This window comes from Patagioenas fasciata, chromosome 34 (genome assembly GCF_037038585.1).
Source record: "Patagioenas fasciata isolate bPatFas1 chromosome 34, bPatFas1.hap1, whole genome shotgun sequence".
NCBI lineage: Eukaryota > Metazoa > Chordata > Aves > Columbiformes > Columbidae > Patagioenas > Patagioenas fasciata.
Window position 1 is genome coordinate 3533931 of NC_092553.1, and position 27525 is coordinate 3561455.

At 62.6% G+C, this 27525-nt stretch overlaps 1 protein-coding gene across 1 annotated transcript in view; it reads left to right on the forward strand.

Annotated features, from left to right (window-relative positions):
- The window catches only part of LOC136114417 (tenascin-X-like), a 37588-nt gene that overhangs the window by 9498 nt on the left and 565 nt on the right, over positions 1–27525 (forward strand). The window contains 19 exon segments of the mRNA XM_071801024.1: positions 898–987; positions 1751–2044; positions 2824–3117; positions 4270–4563; positions 5356–5649; positions 6442–6735; positions 8098–8391; positions 9234–9527; positions 10076–10369; positions 11231–11524; positions 12178–12471; positions 13185–13478; positions 16621–16745; positions 18298–18387; positions 18390–18429; positions 19670–19821; positions 20648–20744; positions 22749–22910; positions 25815–25978. Coding sequence (XP_071657125.1) covers positions 898–987; positions 1751–2044; positions 2824–3117; positions 4270–4563; positions 5356–5649; positions 6442–6735; positions 8098–8391; positions 9234–9527; positions 10076–10369; positions 11231–11524; positions 12178–12471; positions 13185–13478; positions 16621–16745; positions 18298–18387; positions 18390–18429; positions 19670–19821; positions 20648–20744; positions 22749–22910; positions 25815–25978 — 4154 coding nt within the window.

The window sequence follows — 27525 nt, forward strand, 5'->3', positions numbered from 1 at the left end:
GGGGACATGGGGACCGAGACACTGGGTGTGGGGATGGGGACGGGGATGTGGGGATGGGGACGCGGTGCATGGGGATAGGGATGGGGACGGGGATGGGGACACGGATGTGGGGACAGGGATGGGGACATGGGGACCGGGACATGGGGCATGGGGACACGGATGTGGGGACGGGGATGGGGACATGGGGACCGGGGCATGGGCATGGGGACACGGACGTGGGGACGGGGATGGGGACATGGGGACCGGGGCATGGGGCATGGGGACACGGATGTGGGGACGGGGATGGGGACATGGGGACCGGGACATGGGGCATGGGGACACGGATGTGGGGACGGGGACGTGGTGCATGGGGATAGGGATGGGGACAGGGATGGGGACACGGATGTGGGGACAGGGATGGGGACATGGGGACCGGGACATGGGGCATGGGGACACGGATGTGGGGACGGGGACGTGGTGCATGGGGATAGGGATGGGGACGGGGATGGGGACACGGATGTGGGGACAGGGATGGGGACATGGGGACCGGGACATGGGGATGGGGACACGGATGTGGGGACGGGGGCGCTGTGTATGGGGATAGGGATGGGCATGGGGACACGGATGTGGGGATGGGGACATGGGGACCGCAGCATGGGGATGGGGACATGGGGACCGGGGCATGGGAATGGGGACATGGGGACCGGGGCATGGGGGTGGGGACACGGATGTGGGGATGGGGACACGGATGTGGGGACGGGGATGGGGACATGGGGACCGGGACGTGGTTGATGGGGACAGGGACGTGGATGTGGGGATGGGGACGGGGATGGGGACGCGGTGCGAGGGGATGGGGACGGGGATGGGGACACGGGGATGGGGACGTGGGGACAGCGTGTGACCGCTCTTGGGGCGCAGGGGAGGGCGGCACCGAGGAGCCCCCGCTGGGCTGGGAGCGCACGTACGAGATGGAGCTCACGGAGCCACAAGGTGCCGTCGCCAAAACAGGTACCGGGGGGTGACAGCACGGGGGCGGTGGGTGCTCGGGGGCTTCTGGTCGTGGTTGGTGGGTTGGGGATGGAGTTTGGGTGGGTGGGTGGATGATGGGTGGATGATGGATGATGCGTGGATGATGGGTGGATGATGGATGATGGATGGATGATGGTTTGACTGATGGAAGGTTGGATGGATGGAAGGATGGATGGATGGATGGATGGTTGGATGATGGATGATGGATGATGGATGGATGATGGATGGATGATGGATGATGGGTGGATGATGGATGATGGATGGATGATGGTTGGACTGATGGAAGGTTGGATGGATGGAAGGATGGATGATGGTTGGATGGTTGGATGATGGATGATGGATGGATGATGGATGATGGATGGATGATGGTTGGACTGATGGAAGGTTGGATGGATGGAAGGATGGATGGAAGGATGGATGGAAGGATGGATGGAAGGATGGATGGATGATGGGTGGATGATGGATGATGGATGATGGTTGGATTGATGGTTGGATGGATGATGGTTGGATGGATGGAAGGTTGGATGGATGATGGTTGGATGGATGATGGTTGGATGGATGATGGTTGGATGGATGGAAGGCTGGATGGATGATGGATGGATGGATGATGGATGGATGGATGATGGATGGATGATGGATGGATGGATGGATGATGGATGGATGGATGATGGTTGGATGGATGATGGTTGGATTGATGGAAGGTTGGATCTCCATCCCCCTCTTTGTCCCGTCCCCACCGCAGCGCCGGCCCCACCGGTGGAGGAACGGCCCCCGCGGCCCCGCCTGGGCGAGCTGGTGGCCACCAACGTCACCCCGAGCTCGGTGCAGCTGCGGTGGAGCGTCCCCGAGGGCGCCTTCGACTCCTTCACCGTGCAGTACAGGGGGGCTCAAGGACAACCCCAGGCGCTGGCTGTTGATGGGGGCTCCCGCACGGTGACGGTGACGGGGTTGTCACCGTCCCGCCGCTACAAGTTCAACCTGTACGGGCTGTGGGGCCGGAAGAGGGTTGGTTTGGTCTCCACCGACGCTGTCACAGGTGAGGGTGACACCGGGACCCGTCTGTGGCCCCCATGGGTGCCAGGAGCCTTGGGGGGCTCTTGGACCCCAAGGGACGTGGGGCCTTCTGGCCATTGATTCGGTGCTGGGGGTGGGTCAGGGGGTTGTGGGTGTGGAAGGGCGGGTGGTGATTGGCCAAGAGGGGGGTGGGTGGGTGGGTGGATGGTGGGGAGGTGGTTGAGCTGGGAATGGATGGGTGGGGATGGGATTGGGTGGAGGGATGGGTGGGCTGGGTTGGGTGGATGATGGATGATGGATGGATGATGGATGATGATGGATGATGGAGGATGATGCATGATGGATGGATGATGGATGGATGATGGATGATGATGGATGGGTGATGGATGATGATGGATGATGATGGATGATGGATGATGGATGATGATGGATGATGGATGATGGATGATGATGGATGATGGATGATGATGGATGATGGATGATGATGATGGATGATGGTGGATGATGGATGATGGATGATGATGGATGATGGATGATGGATGATGATGGATGATGGATGATGATGGATGATGGATGATGATGATGGATGATGGTGGATGATGGATGATGATGGATGATGATGGATGATGATGATGAATGATGGATGACGATGGATGATGATGATGGATGATGATTGATGATGGATGATGGATGATGATGGATGATGATGGATGATGATGGATGGATGATGATGGATGATGAACGAAGGATGCAGAAACGCCCGTCCCCAGTGCCCCCTCCATCGCGTTGTCCCCACTGCAGCTGCGGCCCCAGCCAAGGAGGACCCCCCATCCCCGCCCCAGCTTGGGGAGCTGACGGCGCCCCACGTTGGCCCCGACTGGGTGCAGCTGCAGTGGAGCGTCCCCGAGGGCACCTTTGACTCCTTCACGCTGCAGTACAGGGATGGCCAGGGGCAGGCGCAGGTGCTGCCCGTGGCCGGGGGTTCCCGCTCGGTGACCGTGCCGGGGCTGGCGCCGTCCCGCCGCTACAAGTTCAACCTCTACGGGCTGTGGGGTGGCCAGCGCCTGGGTCCCGTCTCCATGGACACTGTCACAGGTGAGGGCGCTGCTGGGCCCCTGCGGGGCCCCATGGGGCTGGGGGTGGGGCGGGGGGGCTGGGTGGGGGTGGGGTGGCATTGGGTGGGGGGATGGGTGGGGTGGGTTGGGTGGATGGTGGATGATGGATGGATGATGGATGGATGATGGATGATGGATGGATGGATGATGGATGATGATGGATGGATGATGGATGATGATGGATGATGATGGATGGATGATGGATGATGATGGATGGATGATGGATGATGGATGATGGATGATGATGGATGATGATGGATGATGGATGATGATGGATGATGATGGATGGATGATGGATGATGGTGGATGATGGATGATGATGGATGATGGATGATGATGGATGGATGATGGATGGATGATGGATGATGATGGATGGATGATGGATGATGGATGATGATGGATGATGGATGGATGATGGATGGATGATGGATGATGGATGATGGATGGATGATGGATGATGGATGATGATGGATGATGATGATGGATGATGGATGGATGATGATGGATGATGGATGATGGATGATGATGGATGATGGATGATGATGGATGATGATGATGGATGATGGATGGATGATGGATGGATGATGATGGATGATGGATGGATGATGGATGATGGATGATGATGGATGATGGATGATGATGGATGATGATGATGGATGATGGATGATGGATGATGATGGATGATGATGATGGATGATGGATGGATGATGATGGATGATGGATGATGGATGATGATGGATGATGGATGATGATGGATGATGATGATGGATGATGGATGGATGATGGATGGATGATGATGGATGATGGATGGATGATGGATGATGGATGATGATGGATGATGATGGATGATGGATGATGATGGATGGATGATGGATGATGGATGATGATGGATGGATGATGGATGATGATGGATGATGATGGATGATGATGGATGATGGATGATGGATGATGGATGGATGATGATGGATGATGGATGGATGATGGTGGATGATGGATGATGGATGATGATGGATGATGGATGATGGATGATGGATGATGATGGATGATGATGATGGATGATGATGGATGATGAATGAAGGATGCAGAAACGCCCGTCCCCAGTGCCCCCTCCATCGCGTTGTCCCCACTGCAGCTGCGGCCCCAGCCAAGGAGGACCCCCCATCCCCGCCCCAGCTTGGGGAGCTGACGGCGCCCCACGTTGGCCCCGACTGGGTGCAGCTGCAGTGGAGCGTCCCCGAGGGCACCTTTGACTCCTTCACGCTGCAGTACAGGGATGGCCAGGGGCAGGCGCAGGTGCTGCCCGTGGCCGGGGGTTCCCGCTCGGTGACCGTGCCGGGGCTGGCGCCGTCCCGCCGCTACAAGTTCAACCTCTACGGGCTGTGGGGTGGCCAGCGCCTGGGTCCCGTCTCCATGGACACTGTCACAGGTGAGGGCACTGCTGGGCCCCCGCGGGGCCCCATGGGGCTGGGGGTGGGGCGGGGGGGCTGGGTGGGGGTGGGGTGGGATTGGGTGGGGGGATGGGTGGGGTGGGTTGAGTGGATGGTGGGTGATGGATGGATGATGGATGATGGATGATGATGGATGATGGATGATGATGGATGATGGATGGATGATGGATGATGATGGATGATGGATGATGGATGATGGATGGATGGTGGATGATGATGGATGGATGATGGATGATGGATGATGGATGATGGATGATGATGGATGATGGATGGATGATGGATGATGGATGATGGATGATCATGGATGATGGATGATGGATGATGGATGGATGGATGATGGATGATGTTGGATGATGGATGATGATGGATGATGTTGGATGATGATGGATGATGGATGATGATGGATGATGGATGATGGATGATGGATGGATGGTGGATGATGATGGATGGATGATGGATGATGGATGATGGATGATGATGGATGATGGATGGATGATGGATGATGGATGATGGATGATCATGGATGATGGATGATGGATGATGGATGGATGGATGATGGATGATGTTGGATGATGGATGATGATGGATGATGATGGATGATGATGGATGATGGATGATGATGGATGATGGATGATGGATGATGGATGGATGATGGATGATGGATGATGGATGACGATGGATGATGGATGATGGATGATGATGGATGATGGATGAAGGATGCAGAAACGCCCGTCCCCAGTGCCCCCTCCATCGCGTTGTCCCCACTGCAGCTGCGGCCCCAGCCAAGGAGGACCCCCCATCCCCGCCCCAGCTTGGGGAGCTGACGGCGCCCCACGTTGGCCCCGACTGGGTGCAGCTGCAGTGGAGCGTCCCCGAGGGCACCTTTGACTCCTTCACGCTGCAGTACAGGGATGGCCAGGGGCAGGCGCAGGTGCTGCCCGTGGCCGGGGGTTCCCGCTCGGTGACCGTGCCGGGGCTGGCGCCGTCCCGCCGCTACAAGTTCAACCTCTACGGGCTGTGGGGTGGCCAGCGCCTGGGTCCCGTCTCCATGGACACTGTCACAGGTGAGGGCACTGCTGGGCCCCCGCGGGGCCCCATGGGGCTGGGGGTGGGGCGGGGGGGCTGGGTGGGGGTGGGGTGGGATTGGGTGGGGGGATGGGTGGGGTGGGTTGAGTGGATGGTGGGTGATGGATGGATGATGGATGATGGATGATGATGGATGATGGATGATGATGGATGATGGATGGATGATGGATGATGATGGATGATGGATGATGGATGATGGATGGATGGTGGATGATGATGGATGGATGATGGATGATGGATGATGGATGATGGATGATGATGGATGATGGATGGATGATGGATGATGGATGATGGATGATCATGGATGATGGATGATGGATGATGGATGGATGGATGATGGATGATGTTGGATGATGGATGATGATGGATGATGTTGGATGATGATGGATGATGGATGATGATGGATGATGGATGATGGATGATGGATGGATGGTGGATGATGATGGATGGATGATGGATGATGGATGATGGATGATGATGGATGATGGATGGATGATGGATGATGGATGATGGATGATCATGGATGATGGATGATGGATGATGGATGGATGGATGATGGATGATGTTGGATGATGGATGATGATGGATGATGATGGATGATGATGGATGATGGATGATGATGGATGATGGATGATGGATGATGGATGGATGATGGATGATGGATGATGGATGACGATGGATGATGGATGATGGATGATGATGGATGATGGATGAAGGATGCAGAAACGCCCGTCCCCAGTGCCCCCTCCATCGCGTTGTCCCCACTGCAGCTGCGGCCCCAGCCAAGGAGGACCCCCCATCCCCGCCCCAGCTTGGGGAGCTGACGGCGCCCCACGTTGGCCCCGACTGGGTGCAGCTGCAGTGGAGCGTCCCCGAGGGCACCTTTGACTCCTTCGCGCTGCAGTACAGGGATGGCCAGGGGCAGGCGCAGGTGCTGCCCGTGGCCGGGGGTTCCCGCTCGGTGACCGTGCCGGGGCTGGCGCCGTCCCGCCGCTACAAGTTCAACCTCTACGGGCTGTGGGGTGGGCAGCGCCTGGGTCCCGTCTCCATGGACACTGTCACAGGTGAGGGCGCTGCTGGGCCCCTGCGGGGCCCCATGGGGCTGGGGGTGGGGCGGGGGGGCTGGGTGGGGGTGGGGTGGGATTGGGTGGGGGGATGGGTGGGGTGGGTTGGGTGGATGGTGGATGATGGATGGAAGATGGATGGATGATGATGGATGATGATGGATGATGGATGATGGATGATGATGGATGATGATGGATGATGATGGATGATGGTGGATGATGGATGATGGATGATGATGGATGATGGATGATGGATGATGGATGGATGATGATGGATGATGGATGATGATGGATGATGGATGATGATGGATGATGGTGGATGATGGATGATGGATGATGATGGATGATGGATGATGGATGATGGATGATGATGGATGATGGATGATGATGGATGATGGATGATGATGATGGATGATGGTGGATGATGGATGATGGATGATGATGGATGATGGTGGATGATGGATGATGGATGATGATGGATGATGATGGATGATGGATGATGATGGATGGATGATGGATGATGGATGATGATGGATGATGGGTGGATGGATGATGGATGATGATGGATGATGGATGATGGTGGATGGATGATGGATGATGGATGATGATGGATGATGATGGATGATGGATGGATGATGATGGATGATGATGGATGATGGATGATGATGGATGATGGATGATGGATGATGATGGATGATGATGGATGATGATGGATGATGGATGATGATGGATGATGGATGATGGATGATGGATGATGATGGATGATGATGGATGATGGATGATTGATGGATGATGATGGATGATGATGGATGGATGATGGATGATGGATGATGATGGATGATGGATGATGGATGATGATGGATGATGATGGATGATGGATGATGATGGATGATGATGGATGATGAATGATGATGGATGATGATGGATGATGGATGGATGATGATGGATGATGATGGATGATGGTGGATGGATGATGGATGATGGATGATGATGGATGATGATGGATGATGGATGGATGATGATGGATGATGATGGATGATGGATGATGATGGATGATGATGGATGATGATGGATGATGGATGATGAATGATGATGGATGATGGATGATGGATGATGATGGATGATGATGGATGATGGATGATTGATGGATGATGATGGATGATGGATGATGGATGGATTATGGATGATGATGGATGATGATGGATGGATGATGATGGATGATGATGGATGGATGATGATGGATGATGGATGATGATGGATGATGATGGATGATGGGTGATGATGGATGACGATGGATAATGAATGAAGGATGCAGAAACACCCGTCCCCAGTGCCCCCTCCATCGCGTTGTCCCCACTGCAGCTGCGGCCCCAGCCAAGGAGGACCCCCCATCCCCGCCCCAGCTTGGGGAGCTGACGGCGCCCCACGTTGGCCCCGACTGGGTGCAGCTGCAGTGGAGCGTCCCCGAGGGCACCTTTGACTCCTTCACGCTGCAGTACAGGGATGGCCAGGGGCAGGCGCAGGTGCTGCCCGTGGCCGGGGGTTCCCGCTCGGTGACCGTGCCGGGGCTGGCGCCGTCCCGCCGCTACAAGTTCAACCTCTACGGGCTGTGGGGCCGCAAGCGGCTCGGTCCCATCTCCACCACCGCTGTCACAGGTGGGGTCCTGGGGGCACCCTGGGGAGCGTTTTGGAGGTGATGGGTGGTTGGGTGTTGAGATGGGTGGGTGGGTGTTGAGATGGGTGGGTGGGTGGGTGGACCATGGATGGAGGGGATGGAGTGGATGGATTGTTGGGATTGGATAGATCATGGACGGATGGGATTGGGTGGGTGGACCATGGATGGATGGATGGTTGATGGATGATGGATGATGGATGGATGATGGATGGATGATGGATGACGGATGATGATGGATGATGGATGGATTATGATGATGGATGATGGATGATGGATGATGTTGGATGATGGATGATGGATGGATGATGGATGATGATGGATGATGGATGATGATGGAGGATGGATGGATGATGGAGGATGGATGGATGATGGATGATGATGGATGATGGATGATGGATGATGATGGATGATGATGGATGATGGATGATGGATGATGATGGATGATGGATGATGATGGATGGATGATGGATGATGGATGATGGATGGATGATGGATGGATGATGGATGATGGATGATGATGGATGATGGATGGATGGTGGATGATGATGGATGATGGGTGGATGGATGATGGATGGATGATGGATGGATGATGGTGGATGGATGATGGATGGATGATGGATGATGATGGATGATGGATGATGATGGATGATGATGGATGATGAATGGATGATGGATGATGATGGATGATGGAGGATGATGGATAGATGATGGATGATGATGGATGATGAATGGATGATGGATGATGGATGATGATGGATGATGGATGAAGGATGCAGAAACGCCCGTCCCCAGTGCCCCCTCCATCGCGTTGTCCCCACTGCAGCTGCGGCCCCAGCCAAGGAGGACCCCCCATCCCCGCCCCAGCTTGGGGAGCTGACGGCGCCCCACGTTGGCCCCGACTGGGTGCAGCTGCAGTGGAGCGTCCCCGAGGGCACCTTTGACTCCTTCACGCTGCAGTACAGGGATGGCCAGGGGCAGGCGCAGGTGCTGCCCGTGGCCGGGGGTTCCCGCTCGGTGACCGTGCCGGGGCTGGCGCCGTCCCGCCGCTACAAGTTCAACCTCTACGGGCTGTGGGGTGGCCAGCGCCTGGGTCCCGTCTCCATGGACACTGTCACAGGTGAGGGCGCTGCTGGGCCCCTGCGGGGCCCCATGGGGCTGGGGGTGGGGCGGGGGGGCTGGGTGGGGGTGGGGTGGGATTGGGTGGGGGGATGGGTGGGGTGGGTTGGGTGGATGGTGGGTGATGGATGGAAGATGGATGATGATGGATGATGGATGATGGATGGATGATGGATGATGGATGGATGGATGATGATGGATGATGATGGATGATGATGGATGATGGATGATGGATGGATGATGGATGATGGATGGATGGATGATGATGGATGATGATGGATGATGATGGATGATGGATGATGGATGGATGATGGATGATGGATGGATGGATGATGATGGATGATGATGGATGATGATGGATGATGATGGATGGATGATGTTGGATGATGGATGATGATGGATGGATGATGGATGATGGATGATGATGGATGATGGATGATGATGGATGATGATGGATGATGATGGATGATGATGGATGATGGATGATGGATGAAGGATGCAGAAACACCCGTCCCCAGTGCCCCCTCCATCGCGTTGTCCCCACTGCAGCTGCGGCCCCAGCCAAGGAGGACCCCCCATCCCCGCCCCAGCTTGGGGAGCTGACGGCGCCCCACGTTGGCCCCGACTGGGTGCAGCTGCAGTGGAGCGTCCCCGAGGGCACCTTTGACTCCTTCACGCTGCAGTACAGGGATGGCCAGGGGCAGGCGCAGGTGCTGCCCGTGGCCGGGGGTTCCCGCTCGGTGACCGTGCCGGGGCTGGCGCCGTCCCGCCGCTACAAGTTCAACCTCTACGGGCTGTGGGGCCGCAAGCGGCTCGGTCCCATCTCCACCACCGCTGTCACAGGTGGGGTCCTGGGGGCACCCTGGGGAGCGTTTTGGAGGTGATGGGTGGTTGGGTGGGTGTTGATGGGTGGGTGGGTGGGTGGACCATGGATGGAGGGGATGGAGTGGATGGATTGTTGGGATTGGATAGATCATGGACGGATGGGATTGGGTGGGTGGACCATGGATGGATGGATGGTTGATGGATGATGGATGATGGATGGAAGATGGATGGAAGATGGATGGATGATGGATGACGGATGATGATGGATGATGGATGGATTATGATGGATGATGATGGATGATGGATGATGGATGATGGATGATGTTGGATGATGGATGATGGATGGATGATGGATGATGATGGATGGATGATGGATGATGGATGATGGATGGATGATGGATGATGGATGATGATGGATGATGGATGATGATGGATGATGATGGATGATGGATGGATGATGATGGATGATGATGGATGATGGATGATGGATGGATGATGGATGATGATGGATGATGGATGATGATGGATGATGGATGATGGATGATGGATGATGGATGGATGATGGATGATGGATGGATGATGGATGATGATGGATGATGGATGATGGATGGATGATAGATGGATGATGATGGATGATGATGGATGATGATGGATGATGGATGATGGATGGATGATGATGGATGATGATGGATGATGGATGATGATGGATGATGATGGATGGATGATGATGGATGGTGATGGATGGATGATGATGGATGGATGATGGATGACGGATGATGGTTGACGATGGATGATGGATGGATGATGGATGGATGATGGATGAAGGATGCAGAAACGCCCGTCCCCAGTGCCCCCTCCATCGCGTTGTCCCCACTGCAGCTGCGGCCCCAGCCAAGGAGGACCCCCCATCCCCGCCCCAGCTTGGGGAGCTGACGGCGCCCCACGTTGGCCCCGACTGGGTGCAGCTGCAGTGGAGCGTCCCCGAGGGCACCTTTGACTCCTTCACGCTGCAGTACAGGGATGGCCAGGGGCAGGCGCAGGTGCTGCCCGTGGCCGGGGGTTCCCGCTCGGTGACCGTGCCGGGGCTGGCGCCGTCCCGCCGCTACAAGTTCAACCTCTACGGGCTGTGGGGTGGCCAGCGCCTGGGTCCCGTCTCCATGGACACTGTCACAGGTGAGGGCGCTGCTGGGCCCCCGCGGGGCCCCATGGGGCTGGGGGTGGGGCGGGGGGGCTGGGTGGGGGGATGGGTGGGGTGGGTTGGGTGGATGGTGGATGATGGATGGATGATCGATGATGGATGGATGATGAATGATGGATGATGGATGATGATGGATGATGGATGATGATGGATGATGGATGATGGATGGATGATGATGGATGATGGTGGATGATGGATGATGGATGATGATGGATGATGGATGGATGAAGGATGATGGATGGATGATGATGGATGATGGATGATGATGGATGATGGATGATGATGATGGATGATGGTGGATGATGGATGATGATGGATGATGGTGGATGATGGATGATGGATGATGATGGATGATGATGGATGATGATGGATGATGATGGATGGATGATGATGGATGGATGATGATGGATGATGATGGATGATGGATGATGATGGATGATGGATGATGATGGATGATGGATGATGGATGGATGATGGTGGATGGATGATGGATGATGATGGATGATGGATGATGGATGATGGATGATGGATGACGATGGATGATGGATGGGTGATGGATGGATGATGGATGATGGATGCAGAAACGCCCATCCCCAGTGCCCCCTCCATCGCGTTGTCCCCACTGCAGCTGCGGCCCCAGCCAAGGAGGACCCCCCATCCCCGCCCCAGCTTGGGGAGCTGACGGCGCCCCACGTTGGCCCCGACTGGGTGCAGCTGCAGTGGAGCGTCCCCGAGGGCACCTTTGACTCCTTCACGCTGCAGTACAGGGATGGCCAGGGGCAGGCGCAGGTGCTGCCCGTGGCCGGGGGTTCCCGCTCGGTGACCGTGCCGGGGCTGGCGCCGTCCCGCCGCTACAAGTTCAACCTCTACGGGCTGTGGGGTGGCCAGCGCCTGGGTCCCGTCTCCATGGACACTGTCACAGGTGAGGGCGCTGCTGGGCCCCCGCGGGGCCCCATGGGGCTGGGGGTGGGGCGGGGGGGCTGGGTGGGGGTGGGGTGGGATTGGGTGGGGGGATGGGTGGGGTGGGTTGGGTGGATGGTGGGTGATGGATGGAAGATGGATGGATGATGGATGATGGATGATGGATGGATGATGATGGATGATGATGGATGATGGATGATGATGGATGATGGATGATGATGGATGATGGATGATGGATGATGGATGGATGATGGATGATGGATGATGGATGATGGATGATGATGGATGATGGATGGATGATGGATGATGGATGATGGATGATGATGGATGATGGATGGATGATGGATGATGGATGATGATGGATGATGGATGATGATGGATGATGGATGATGGATGATGATGGATGATGATGGATGATGATGGATGATGATGGATGATGGATGATGGATGATGATGGATGATGATGGATGATGGATGATGATGGATGATGATGGATGATGGATGATGGATGGATGATGATGGATGATGATGGATGATGATGGATGATGATGGATGGATGATGGTGGATGATGATGGATGGATGATGATGGATGGATGATGGATGATGGATGATGGTTGACGATGGATGATGGATGGATGATGGATGGATGATGGATGAAGTATGCAGAAACACCCGTCCCCAGTGCCCCCTCCATCGCGTTGTCCCCACTGCAGCTGCGGCCCCAGCCAAGGAGGACCCCCCATCCCCGCCCCAGCTTGGGGAGCTGACGGCGCCCCACGTTGGCCCCGACTGGGTGCAGCTGCAGTGGAGCGTCCCCGAGGGCACCTTTGACTCCTTCACGCTGCAGTACAGGGATGGCCAGGGGCAGGCGCAGGTGCTGCCCGTGGCCGGGGGTTCCCGCTCGGTGACCGTGCCGGGGCTGGCGCCGTCCCGCCGCTACAAGTTCAACCTCTACGGGCTGTGGGGCCGCAAGCGGCTCGGTCCCATCTCCACCACCGCTGTCACAGGTGGGGTCCTGGGGGCACCCTGGGGAGCGTTTTGGAGGTGATGGGTGGGTGGGTGTTGAGATGGGTGGGTGGGTGTTGATGGTTGGTTGGGTGGGTGTTGATGGTTGGGTGGGTGTTGCTGGTTGGTTGGGTAGGTGTTGATGGTTGGGTGGGTGTTGAGATGGGTGGGTGGGTGGTTGTTGATGGGTGGGTGGGTGTTGATGTGTGGGTGGGTGTTGAGATGGTTGGGTGGGTGTTGAGATGGGTGGGTGGGTGGTTGTTGATGGGTGGGTGGGTGTTGATGGTTGGGTGGGTGGTTGTTGATGAGTGGGTGTTGATGGTTTGGTGGGTGGGTGTTGATGGTTGGGTGGGTGTTGATGGTTGGGTGGGTGTTGGTGGGTGGGTGGGTGTTGATGGTTGGTTGTGTAGGTGTTGATGGTTGGGTGGGTGTTGATGGTTGGGTGGGTGTTGATGGTTGGTTGGGTGTTGATGGTTGGGTGGGTGTTGATGGTTGGTTGCGTGGGTGTTGATGGTTGGGTGGGTGTTGATGGTTGGTTGGGTAGGTGTTGATGGTTGGGTGGGTGTTGATGTGTGAGTGGGTGTTGAGATGGTTGGGTGGGTGTTGAGATGGGTGGGTGGGTTTTGATGGTTGGGTGGGTGTTGATGGTTGGGTAGGTGTTGATGGTTGGGTGGGTGTTGATGGTTGTGTGGGTGGGTGTTGATGGTTGGGTGGGTGTTGATGTGTGAGTGGGTGTTGAGATGGTTGGGTGGGGGTTGAGATGGGTGGGTGGGTTTTGATGGTTGGGTGGGTGTTGATGGTTGGGTAGGTGTTGATGGTTGGGTCGGTGTTGATGAGTGGGTGGGTGTTGTTGGGTGGGTGGGTGTTGATGGGTGGGTGGGTGTTGATGAGTGGGTGTTGATGGTTGGATGGGTGGGTGTTGATGGTTGGGTGGGTGTTGATGGTTGGTTGGGTGTTGGTGGGTGGGTGGGTGTTGATGGTTGGTTGTGTAGGTGTTGATGGTTGGGTGGGTGTTAATGGTTGGGTGGGTGTTGATGGTTGGTTGGGTAGGTGTTGATGGTTGGGTGGGTGTTGATGTGTGGGTGGGTGTTGATGGTTGGGTGGGTGTTGAGATGGGTGGGTGGGTGTTGATGGTTGGGTGGGTGTTGATGGTTGGGTAGGTGTTGATGGTTGGGTGGGTGTTGATAAGTGGGTGGGTGTTGAGGGGTGGTGGGTGTTGATGAGTGGGTGTTGATGGTTGGGTGGGTGGGTGTTGATCGTTGGGTGGGTGGGTGTTGATCGTTGGGTGGCTGTTGATGGTTGGTTGGGTGAGTGTTGATAGTTGGGTGGGTGTTGATGGGTGGGTGCGTGTTCATGGGTGGGTGGGTGTTGATGGTTGGGTGGGTGGGTGTTGATGGGTGGGTGGGTGTTGAGGTGGTTGGGTGGGTGTTGATGGTTGGGTGCGTGTTGATGATTGGGTGGGTGTTGAGGTGGTTGGGTGGGTGTTGATGGTTGGTTGGGTGTTGATGGGTGGGTGGGTGTTGATGGTTGGGTGGGTGTTGATGGTTGGGTGGGTGTTGATGGTTGGTTAGGTGGGTGTTGAGGTGGTTGGGTGGGTGTTGATGGTTGGTTGGGTAGGTGTTGATGGTTGGGTGGGTGTTGATGGTTGGGTGGGTGTTGATGGTTGGGTGGGTGTTGATGGTTGTGTGGGTGGGTGTTGATGGTTTGGTGGGTGGGTGTTGATGGTTTGTGGGTGGGTGTTGATGGGTGGGTGGGTGTTGAGATGGTTGGTTTGGTGTTGATGAGTGGGTGGGTGTTGATGGGTGGGTGGGTGTTGATGGTTGGTTGGGTGAGTGTTGATAGTTGGGTGGGTGTTGATGGTTGGGTGCGTGCTCATGGTTGGGTGAGTGTTCATGGGTGGGTGGGTGTTGAGGTGGTTGGGTGGGTGTTGATGGTTGTTTGGGTAGGTGTTGATGGTTGGGTGGGTGGGTGTTGATGGTTGCGTGGGTGGGTGTTGATGGGTGGGTGTTGATGGGTGGGTGGGTGTTGAGATGGTTGGTTTGGTGTTGATGAGTGGGTGGGTGTTGATGGGTGGGTGGGTGTTGATGAGTGGGTGTTGATGGTTGGTTGGGTGTTGATGGGTGGGTGGGTGTTGAGATGGGTGGGTGGGTGTTGATGGTTGGGTAGGTGTTGATGGTTGGGTGGGTGTTGAGATGGGTGGGTGGGTGTTGATGGTTGGTTGGGTAGGTGTTGATGGTTGGGTGGGTGTTGATGGTTGGGTGGGTGTTGATGGTTTGGTGGGTGGGTGTTGATGGTTGGGTGGGTGGGTGTTGATGGTTTGGTGGGTGGGTGTTGATGGTTGGGTGGGTGTTGATGGGTGGGTGGGTGTTGAGATGGTTGGGTGGGTGTTGAGATGGGTGGGTGGGTGTTGATGGGTGGGTGGGTGTTGATGGGTGGGTGTTGATGGGTGGGTGGGTGTTGATGGGTGGGTGTTGATGGGTGGGTGGGTGTTGATGGTTGGGTAGGTGTTGATGGTTGGGTGGGTGTTGAGATGGGTGGGTGGGTGTTGATGGGTGGGTGGGTGTTGATGGGTGGGTGTTGATGGGTGGGTGGGTGTTGATGAGTGAGTGTTGATGGTTGGGTGGGTGCGTGTTGAGATGGTTGGTTGGGTGTTGATGGTTGGGTGGGTGGGTGTTGATGGTTGGGTGGGTGTTGATCGTTGGTTGGGTGGGTGTTGATCGTTGGGTGGGTGTTGGTGAGTGGGTGTTGATGGTTGGGTGGGTGGGTGTTGATGGTTGGTTGGGTGGGTGTTGAGATGGTTGGGTGGGTGTTGATGGCTGGGTGTTGATCATTGGTTGGCTGGGTGTGGATGGCTGGGTGTTGGTGGTTGGTTGGATGGGTGTTGATGATTGGCTGGGTGTCGACGATTGGTTGGCTGGGTGCTGATGATTGGGTGTCGACGATTGGTTGGCTGGGTGCTGATGATTGGGCGTTGACGATTGGTTGGCTGGGTGCTGATGATTGGGCGTTGACGATTGGTTGGCTGGGTGTTGATGATTGGGCGTTGACGATTGGTTGGCTGGGTGCTGACGATTGGGCGTTGACGATTGGTTGGCTGGGTGCTGATGATTGGGCGTTGACGATTGGTTGTCCCCGCCCCCCCAGGCGCCCCGGGGACCCTGTGGGCGGGCACCGTGTGGCCCCGCAGCGCCCGCCTGCACTGGGCGGCCCCCCAAGCCCCCCCCGACGGGTACGACCTCGTCTACGGCCCCCCCGGGGGTCCCCAACAGGTACCGACCCCAGAACCCCCTCAATACCCCAATATCCTCCTGAACACCCCAAAAACGCCTTGAACACCCCAATATCCCCTGAACACCCCAATACCCCCTGAACACCCCAATAACGCCCTGAATACCCCAATACCCCCTGAACACCCCAATAACGCCCTGAATACCCCAATAACCCCTGAATACCCCAATAACCCCTGAACACCCCAATACCCCCTGAATACCCCAATACCCCCCTCAATACCCCCCTGAATACCCCAATACCCCCTGAACACCCCAATACCCCCCTCAATACCCCCCTCAATACCCCAATAACGCCCTGAACACCCCAATACCCCCCTGAACACCCCAATAACGCCCTGAACACCCCAATAACCCCCTGAATACCCCAAGAATGGTTCAGGCACCCCAATATCCTTTGTGGGACCCCCTTAGAGCCCCTCAGTCCCCCCCCCCCAAGACATGAATGAGCTCCTGGGGGCCCCAAATAACAAGTAGGGCACCCCAATAGTGACTAAAGGGACCCCAACAGCACCCTCAGGGACCCCAATACCCCCTTGGGGGCCTCAGTCACCCCCTGGGGACCCCAGGTGTTCTTGGGGGACCCCAATGTCCCCTTGGGGACTCCAGGAACACCCAAAGGACCCCAATGACACCCAGAGGACCCCAATACCCCCTTGGGGACCCCAATCTCCCCTGGGGGACCCTGGGTGTCCTTGGGGGACCCAAATGTCCCCTTGGGGACTTCAGGAACACCCAGGGGACCCCAATGACACCCAGGGGACCCCAATACCTCCTTGGGGACCCCAATACCCCCATGGGAACCCCAATACCCCCTTGGGGACCTCAATCACCCCCTGGGACCCTGGGTGTCCTTGGGGGACCCCAATGTCTCCTTGGGGACTCCAGCAGCACCCAGGGGACCCCAATGACACCCAGGGGACCCCAATACCCCCTTGGGGACCCCAATCTCCCCTGGGACCCTGGGTGTCCTTGGGGGACCCCAATGTCTCCTTGGGGACTCCAGCAGCACCCAGGGGACCCCAATAACACCCAGGGGACCCTGATACCCCTTTGGGGACCCCAATACCCCCTTGGGGACCCCAATCTCCCCTGGGGGACCCTGGGTGTCCTTGGGGGACCCCAATGTCCCCTTGGGGACTTCAGGAACACCCAGGGGACCCCAATGACACCCAGGGGACCCCAATACCTCCTTGGGGACCCCAATACCCCCATGGGAACCCCAATACCCCCTTGGGGACCTCAATCACCCCCTGGGACCCTGGGTGTCCTTGGGGGACCCCAATGTCCCCTTGGGGACTTCAGGAACACCCAGGGGACCCCAATGACACCCAGGGGACCCCAATACCCCCTTGGGGACCCCAATCTCCCCTGGGGACCCCGAGTGTCCTTGGGGGACCCCAATGTCTCCTTGGGGACTCCAGCAGCACCCAGGGGACCCCAATAACACCCAGGGGACCCTGATACCCCCTTGGGGACCCCAATGACACCCAGGGGACCCCAATAATGGCTGGGGGGGCCCCTGTGTCCCCAGACGCTGCACCTGCCCCCCGAGGCCACGTCTCATGAGCTGTGGGGCCTGGAGCCCGAGCGGCGCTATGGGGTGCGGCTGTGGGGCCGGGGGGGGACGCCCCCCTGCCCCCCCTGGAGACGACCTTTGACACCCGTGAGCAGGACGCCTGGGTCCCTGGGTGGGGGGGGGTCCCTGGGGGGGTTGGGGGGGGTGCTGGGGTGACCCGGACGCCTGGGTCCCTGGGTGGGGGGGGGTCCCTGGGGGGGTTGGGGGGGGTGCTGGGGTGACCCGGACGCCTGGGTCCCTGGGTGGGGGGGGTCCCGGGGGGGGTGCTGGGGTGACCCGGACGCCTGGGTCCCTGGGTGGGGGGGGTCCCTGGGTGGGGTGGGGGGGTGCTGGGGTGACCCGGACGCCTGGGTCCCTGGGTGGGGGGGGGGTCCCTGGGGGGGTTGGGGGGGGTGCTGGGGTGACCCGGATGCCTGGGTCCCTGGGTGGGGGGGGGTCCCTGGGGGGGTTGGGGGGGGTGCTGGGGTGACCCGGATGCCTGGGTCCCTGGGGGGGGGGGGGGTCCCTGGGGGGGTTGGGGGGGGTGCTGGGGTGACCCGGACGCCTGGGTCCCTGGGTGGGGGGGGTCCCTGGGGGGGTTGGGGGGGGTGCTGGGGTGACCCGGACACCTGGGTCCCTGGGTGGGGGGGGGTCCCTGAGTGGGGTGGGGGGTGCTGGGGTGACCCGGATGCCTGGGTCCCTGGGTGGGGGGGGTCCCTGGGGGGGTTGGGTGGGTGCTGGGGTGACCCGGACGCCTGGGTCCCTGGGTGGGGGGGGTCCCTGGGGGGGTTGGGGGGGGTGCTGGGCTGACCCGGACGCCTGGGTCCCTGGGTGGGTGGGATCCCTGGGTCCCTGGGTGGGGGGGTCCGTGGGTGGGTGCGGGGCTGACCCGGCCGCCTGGGTCCCTGGGGTCCCTGGGTGGGGGGATCCGGGGTGGGTGCGGGGCTGACCCGGCCGCCTGGGTCCCTGGGGTCCCTGGGTGGGGGGATCCGGGGTGGGTGCGGGGCTGACCCGGCCGCCTGGGTCCCTGGGGTCCCTGGGTGGGGGGATCCGGGGGTGGGTGCGGGGCTGACCCGGACGCCTGGGTCCCTGGGTGGGGGGATCCGGGGTGGGTGCGGGGCTGACCCGGACACCTGGGTCCCTGGGTGGGTGGGGTGGGTGCTGGGCTGACCCGGCCGCCTGGGTCCCTGGGTGTGGGGATCCGGGGTGGGTGCGGGGCTGACCCGGACACCTGGGTCCCTGGGTGGGGGGATCCGGGGTGGGTGCGGGGCTGACCCGGACGCTTGGGTCCCTGGGTGGGGGGATCCGGGGTGGGTGCGGGGCTGACCCGGACGCCTGGGTCCCGCAGCCGCGCTCCCGCACCCGCACCCCCGGGACTGCGCCGAGGAGCAGCTGAACGGGCCGGGCCCGTCCCGGGAGGCGCTCGTGTTCCTGGGGGGGGACCCGCGGCGCCCCCTGCGCGTCTTCTGCGACATGGACACGGACGGGGGCGGCTGGCTGGTGGGGGAGGGGCGGGGGGGGGGGAGGGGCGGGGGGGGGGGAGGGGCCGGGGGGGGCGGCTGGCTGGTGGGGGAGGGGCGGGGGGGAAGGGGCCGAGGGGGTGGGGGGGGGTGGGGGAGGGGCCGGGGGGGGCGGCTGGCTGGTGGGGGAGGGGCGGGGGGGGGAGGGGGGAGGGGCAGGGGGGTTGGGGAGGGGCCGGGGGGGGGAGGGTGAGGGGAGGGGAGAGGCCGGGGGGGGGGTGGGGGTGGGGGAGGGGCCGGGGGGGGTGGGGGAAAGTAAGGGTGGGGTGGGGGAGGGGCCGGGGGGGGGAGGGGCCGGGGGGGTGGGGGAGGGTAGGGGTGGGGTGGGGGAGGGGGGAAGGGCCGGGGGGGGTGTGGGGGAGGGTAGGGGCGGGGTGGAGGAGGGGCCGGGGGAGGGGAGGGGCGGGGGGGGTCGGGGGGGGTGGGGGAGGGGCCGGGGGGTGGGGGTGGGGGAGGGGCCGGGGGGGGTGGGGGAGGGTAAGGGCGGGGTGGGGGAGGGGCCGGGGGAGGGGAGGGGTGGGGGGTCTGGGGGGGGTGGGGGAGGGGCCGGGGGGGTGGGGGTGGGGGAGGGGTCGGGGGGGTGGGGAGGGGGGGGCGGGGAGGGGGACAGGGTGGGGGTCTGGGTGTCTCTGGGGAGCTATGGGGGGTTCGGGGGGCACTGGGGGGTCTGGGGGTCTCTGGGGAGCCCTGGGGGGTTCGGGGGGCACTGGGGGGTCTGGGGGTCTCTGGGGAGCCCTGGGGGGTTCGGGGGGCACTGGGGGGGTACTGGGGGGTTTGGGGGTCCCCCTGACCCCCCTCCCCCCCAGGTGTTCCAGCGCCGCCAGGACGGGGGCACCGATTTCTGGCGGGGGTGGGACGAATACGCGCGGGGATTCGGCAACGTCAGCGGCGAGTTCTGGCTCGGTGAGGGACCCAGGCGTCCGGGAGGGACCCAGGCGTCCGGGAGGGACCCAGGCGTTCGGGAGAGGGGACCCAGGCGTCCGGGAGGGACCCAGGCGTTCGGGAGGGACCCAGGCGGCCGGGAGGGACCCAGGCGTTCGGGAGGGACCCAGGCGGCCGGGAGAGGGGACCCAGGCGTTCGGGAGAGGGGACCCAGGCGTCCGGGAGAGGGGACCCAGGTGTCCGGGAGAGGGGACCCAGGCGTCCGGGGGAGGGGACCCAGGTGTCCGGGGGAGGGGACCCAGGCGTCCGGGAGGGACCCAGGCGTTCGGGAGAGGGGACGCAGGTGTCCGGGAGAGGGGACCCAGGCGTTCGGGAGGGACCCAGGCGTTCGGGAGGGACCCAGGTGTCCGGGAGAGGGGACCCAGGCGTCCGGGAGGGACCCAGGCGTCCGGGAGGGACCCAGGCGTCCGGGAGGGACCCAGGCGTTCGGGAGGGACCCAGGCGGCCGGGAGGGACCCAGGCGGCCGGGAGGGACCCAGGCATCCGGGAGGGACCCAGGCGTTCGGGAGGGACCCAGGCGTCCGGGAGGGACCCAGGCGTCCGGGAGGGACCCAGGCGTTCGGGAGGGACCCAGGCGGCCGGGAGGGACCCAGGCGTTCGGGAGGGACCCAGGCGTCCGGGAGGGACCCAGGCGGCCGGGAGGGACCCAGGCGTCCGGGAGGGACCCAGGCGGCCGGGAGGGACCCAGGTGTCCGGGGGAGGGGACCCAGGTGTCCGGGGGAGGGGACCCAGGCGGCCGGGAGGGACCCAGGCGGCCGGGAGGGACCCAGGCGTTCGGGAGAGGGGACCCAGGCGTCCGGGGGAGGGGACGCAGGTGTCCGGGAGAGGGGACCCAGGCGTCCGGGAGGGACCCAGGCGTTCGGGAGGGACCCAGGTGTCCGGGAGAGGGGACCCAGGCGTCCGGGAGGGACCCAGGCGTCCGGGAGAGGGGACCCAGGTGTCCGGGAGAGGGGACCCAGGCGTCCGGGGGAGGGGACCCAGGCGTCCGGGGGAGGGGACCCAGGCGTCCGGGAGGGGACCCAGGCGTTCTGGGAGGATTAGGGCACAGGGACCCAGGCGTTCTGGGGGTCTCGGGGCACAGGGACCCAGGCGTTCTGGGGGACCCAGGCGTCCGGGGTTTTCGGGGGGCAGGGACCCAGGCGTTCTGGGGGACTGGGGCACAGGGACCCAGGCGTTCTGGGAGGGACCCAGGCGTTCGGGGGGATTGGGGCACAGGGACCCAGGCGTTCTGGGGGTCTCGGGGGGGCAGGGACCCAGGCGTTCTGGGGGACCCAGGCGTTCGGGGGGATTGGGGCGCAGGGACCCAGGCGTTCTGGGAGGGACCCAGGCGTTCTGGGGGGGACCCAGGCGTTCTGGGGGATTGGGGCACAGGGACCCAGGCGTTCTGGGAGGGACCCAGGCGTTCTGGGGGGGACCCAGGCGTCCGGGGGGTCTCGGGGGGCAGGGACCCAGGCGTTCTGGGGGACCCAGGCGTTCGGGGGGATTGGGGCACAGGGACCCAGGCGTCCGGGGGGTCTCGGGGGGCAGGGACCCAGGCGTTCTGGGGGGGACCCAGGCGTCCGGGGTTTTCGGGGGGCAGGGAACGAGGTGTTCTGGGGGACTGGGGCGCAGGGACCCAGGCGTTCTGGGGGACCCAGGCGTCCGGGGGGTCTCGGGGGGCAGGGACCCAGGCGTTCTGGGGGGGACCCAGGCGTTCGGGGGGATTGGGGCGCAGGGACCCAGGCGTTCTGGTGGACCCAGGCGTTCGGGGGGATTGGGGCGCAGGGACCCAGGCGTCCGGGGGGTCTCGGGGGGCAGGGACCCAGGCGTTCTGGGAGGGACCCAGGCGTTCGGGGGGATTGGGGCACAGGGACCCAGGCGTCCGGGGGGTCTCGGGGGGGCAGGGACCCAGGCGTTCTGGGGGACTGGGGCACAGGGACCCAGGCGTTCTGGGGGACCCAGGCGTCCGGGGTTTTCGGGGGGCAGGGAACGAGGCGCTGCACGCGCTGACGGCCGCGGCCCCCACGGAGCTGCGCGTGGACCTGCGCTCCCCCCACGGCGCCGCCTTCGCCCGCTACCGCGGCTTCGCCATCGCCGGCCCCGAGCAGCATTACCGGCTCAGCCTGGGCCGCTACAGCGGCACCGCCGGTGCGGAACGGGGCGGGGCGGGGGGGCGGGGGCCCTGGGTCTGCAGGGGGGGCCCTGGGGGGGTCCCTGGGGGGGGTTTGGGGGTCCTGAGTTGAGGTTTGGGGTGGGCTTGGGGGTCCTGGGGGGACCATGGTGGGGGTCCCCTGGGTCAGGAGTGGGGGCCCTGGGGGGTCCCTGGGGGGGTTTGGGGGTCCTGAGTTGAGGTTTGGGGTGGGCTTGGGGGTCCTTGGGGGGCCCTGGGGGACCTTGGGGGGCCCTGGGGGGTCCTCTGGGGGCCCTTTGGGTCGTGAATGTGGTCCCTGGGGGGGTTTGGGGGTCCTGAGTTGGGGCTTGGGGTGGGCTGGGGGGTCTTGGGGGAACCATGGGGGGGGTCCTGGGGGTCCCCTGGGTCAGGAGTGGGGTCCTTGGGGGCTCCTGGGGGGGGTTTGGGGGTTCTGAGTTGAGGTTTGGGGTGGGCTTGGGGGTCCTTGGGGGACCATGGGGGGGGTCCTGGGGGTCCCCTGGGTCAGGAATGGGGGCCCTGGGGGGTCCCTGGGGGGGTTTGGGGGTCCTGAGTTGAGGTTTGGGGTGGGCTGGGGGGCCTTGGGGGGCCCTGGGGGGTCCTCTGGGGGCCCTTTGGGTCATGAATGGGGTCCCTGGGGGGGTTTGGGGGTCCTGAGTTGGGGCTTGGGGGACCCTTGGGGGACCTTGGGGGACCTTGGGGGGGGGGTGGGGGTCCCCTGGGTCAGGAGTGGGGGCCCTGGAGGGGTCCCTGGGGGGGTTTGGGGGTCCTGAGTTGGGGCTTGGGGGACCCTTGGGGGACCTTGGGGGACCTTGGGGGGGGCGGGGGGGTCCCCTGGGTCTGCAGTGGGGGCCCTGGGGGGTCCCTGGGGGGGGTTTGGGGGTCCTGAGTTGAGGTTTGGGGTGGGCTTGGGGGTCCTTGGGGGACCTTGGGGGGTCCTCTGGGGGCCCTTTGGGTCATGAATGGGGTCCCTGGGGGGGTTTGGGGGTCCTGAGTTGGGGCTTGGGGGACCCTTGGGGGACCTTGGGCGACCTTGGGGGGGGTGGGGGTCCCCTGGGTCTGCAGTGGGGGCCCTGGGGGGTCCCTGGGGGGGGTTTGGGGGTCCTGAGTTGGGGCTTGGGGTGGGCTTGGGGGTCCTTGGGGGACCATGGGGGGGGTCCTGGGGGTCCCCTGGGTCTGCAGTGGGGGCCCTGGGGGGTCCTGGGGGGGGTTGGGGGTCCTGAGTTGAGGTTTGGGGTGGGCTTGGGGGTCCTTGGGGGACCATGGGGGGGGTCCTGGGGGTCCCCTGGGTCTGCAGTGGGGGCCCTGGGGGGTCCTGGGGGGGGTTTGGGGGTCCTGAGTTGGGGCTTGCGGGGTTCTAGGGGGGCCTTGGGGGACACTTGGGGGACCTTGGGGGGCCCTTTGGGTCATGAATGGGGTCCCTGGGGGGGTTTGGGGGTCCTGAGTTGGGGCTTGGGGGACCCTTGGGGGACCTTGGGGGACCTTGGGGGGGGGGTGGGGGTCCCCTGGGTCTGCAGTGGGGGCCCTGGGGGGTCCCGGGGGGGGGTTTGGGGGTCCTGAGTTGAGGTTTGGGGTGGGCTTGGGGGGCCTTGGGGGGCCCTGGGGGGTCCTCTGGGGGTCCTTTGGGTCATGAATGGGGTCCCTGGGGGGGTTTGGGGGTCCTGAGTTGGGGCTTGGGGTGGGCTGGGGGGTCTTGGGGGAACCATGGGGGGGGTCCTGGGGGTCCCCTGGGTCAGGAGTGGGGTCCCTGGGGGGTCCTGGAGGGGGTTGGGGGTCCTGAGTTGGGGCTTCTGGGGTTCTAGGGTGGCCTTGGGGGACACTTGGGGGGCATTGGGGGGTCCCCTGGGTCTGGAGTGGGGGCCCTGGGGGGTCCTGGGGGGGGTTTGGGGGTCCTGAGTTGAGGTTTGGGGTGGGCTGGGGGGACCTTGGGGGACCTTGGGGGGGGCGGGGGGGTCCCCTGGGTCTGCAGTGGGGGCCCTGGGGGGTCCCTGGGGGGGGTTTGGGGGTCCTGAGTTGGGGCTTGGGGTGGGCTTGGGGGTCCTTGGGGGACCATGGGGGGGGTCCTGGGGGTCCCCTGGGTCTGCAGTGGGGGCCCTGGGGGGTCCTGGGGGGGGTTGGGGGTCCTGAGTTGAGGTTTGGGGTGGGCTTGGGGGTCCTTGGGGGACCATGGGGGGGGTCCTGGGGGTCCCCTGGGTCAGGAGTGGGGTCCCTGGGGGGTCCCTGGGGGGGTTTGGGGGTCCTGAGTTGAGGTTTGGGGTGGGCTTGGGGGGCCTTGGGGGGCCCTGGGGGGTCCTCTGGGGGCCCTTTGGGTCATGAATGGGGTCCCTGGGGGGGTTTGGGGGTCCTGAGTTGGGGCTTGGAGTGGGCTGGGGGGTCTTGGGGGAACCATGGGGGGGGTCCTGGGGGTCCCCTGGGTCAGGAGTGGGGTCCCTGGGGGGTCCTGGGGGGGGTTTGGGGGTCCTGAGTTGAGGTTTGGGGTGGGCTTGGGGGGTCTTGGGGAAGCATAGGGGGGCCTTTGGGGGGCATTGGGGGGTCCCCTGGGTCTGGAGTGGGGGCCCTGGGGGGTCCCTATGGGGGTTCCTGTGGGGGTCTCTGGTGGGGGGGGGGGTGTCTGGGGGTCCCTATGGGGTCTCTGGGGGGTCCCTATGGGGGTTCCTTGTGGGGGTCTCTGGGGGGTCTCTCTGGGGTCTCTGGGGGTCCCTGTGGGGTCTCTGGGGGGGTCTCTGGGGGTCCCTGTGGGGTCTCTGGGGGTCCCTGTAGGGGTCTCTGGGGGGGTCTCTGGGGGTCCCTGTGGGGGTTCCTATGGGGGTCCCTGTGGGGTGTCTGGGGGTGTCTGTGGGGGTCCCTGTGGGGGTCGCTGTGGGGGTGCCCGGGGCTCCGTTTGCTGAGAGCGCCCCCTGCAGGGGACGCGCTGTCGTACCACGCGGGCAGCCCCTTCTCCACGCGGGACCGGGACCCCCGGGGGCGCCCCCGCCCCTGCGCGGTTTCCTACGCCGGAGCCTGGTGGTACCACAACTGCCACTACGCCAACCTGAACGGGCTCTACGGGACCCCCCGGCTGCACCAGGTGGGGACATTGGGGACATTGGGGACATTGGGGACATCGGGGACACCATGGGGGGACATGGGGGGGATGGGTGGGGGGGATGGGTGGGGGACATGGGGGACACAACGGCCACTACGCCAACCTGAACGGGCTCTACGGGACCCCCCGGCTGCACCAGGTGGGGACATTGGGGACATTGGGGACATCGGGGACACCATGGGGGACACGGGGGGGATGGGTGGGGGGGGTGGGTGGGGGACATGGGGGACACAACTGCCACTACGCCAACCTGAACGGGCTCTACGGGACCCCCCGGCTGCACCAGGTGGGGACATTGGGGACATCGGGGACATTGGGGACATTGGGGACACCATGGGGGACACGGGGGGGATGGGTGGGGGGGGTGGGTGGGGGCCATGGGGGACACAACGGCCACTACGCCAACCTGAACGGGCTCTACGGGACCCCCCGGCTGCACCAGGTGGGGACACGGGGACATTGGGGACATTGGGGACACCATGGGGGACACGGGGGGACACGGGGGGGACATGGGGGGGGACACGGGGGGACATGGGGGACATGATGGGGACACGGGGGTGACACAGGGGGACATGAGGGGACATGGGGGGACATGGGGGGACACGGGGGGAAGATGGGGGGGGACATGGGGGGGACGTGGGGTGACACAGGGGGGGACACGGGGGGACATGGGAGACATGATGGGGACACGGGGGTGACACAGGGGGACATGGGGGGACACGGGGGGGAGATGGGGGGGGACATGGGGTGACACAGGGGGGACATGGGGGGGACATGGGGGACATGAGGGGACACAGGGGGGGACATGGGGACACAGGGGGACATGAGGGGACATGGGGGGACACGGGGACACAGGGGGGGACATGGGGGGGACATGGGGGGACACAGGGGGACACAGGGGGGGACATGGGGGGGACACGGGGACATGAGGGGACACGGGGGGACATGGGGGGACACGGGGGGGAGATGGGGGGGGACATGGGGGGGACGTGGGGTGACACAGGGGGGGACATGGGGGGACATGGGGGGACACGGGGGTACACGGGGGTGACACAGGGGGGGACATGGGGGACATGATGAGGACACGAGGGGGGACATGGGGACATGAGGGGACATGAGGGGACACAGGGGGACATGAGGGGACATGGGGGGACACAGGGGGACACAGGGGGGGTACACGGGGGTGACACGGGGGGGACATGGGGGACATGATGGGGACACAGGGGGGACATGGGGGGGGACACAGGGGGACACGGGGGGGAGATGGGGGGGGACATGGGGGGGACGTGGGGTGACACGGGGGGGACATGGGGGGGGACACGGGGGGACATGGGGGGACACAGGGGGGTACACGGGGGGACACAGGGGGGGACATGGGGGGACATTGGGGACATGATGGGGACACAGGGGGGGACACAGGGGGACACGGGGGGGGTGGGGGGGGGTGCGTGTGCACCCCTATAGGGGATGGGGACCCTATAGGGGCACCTCAGGTCTGCTCTGCACGGTTTGGGGGGGACCCTATAGGA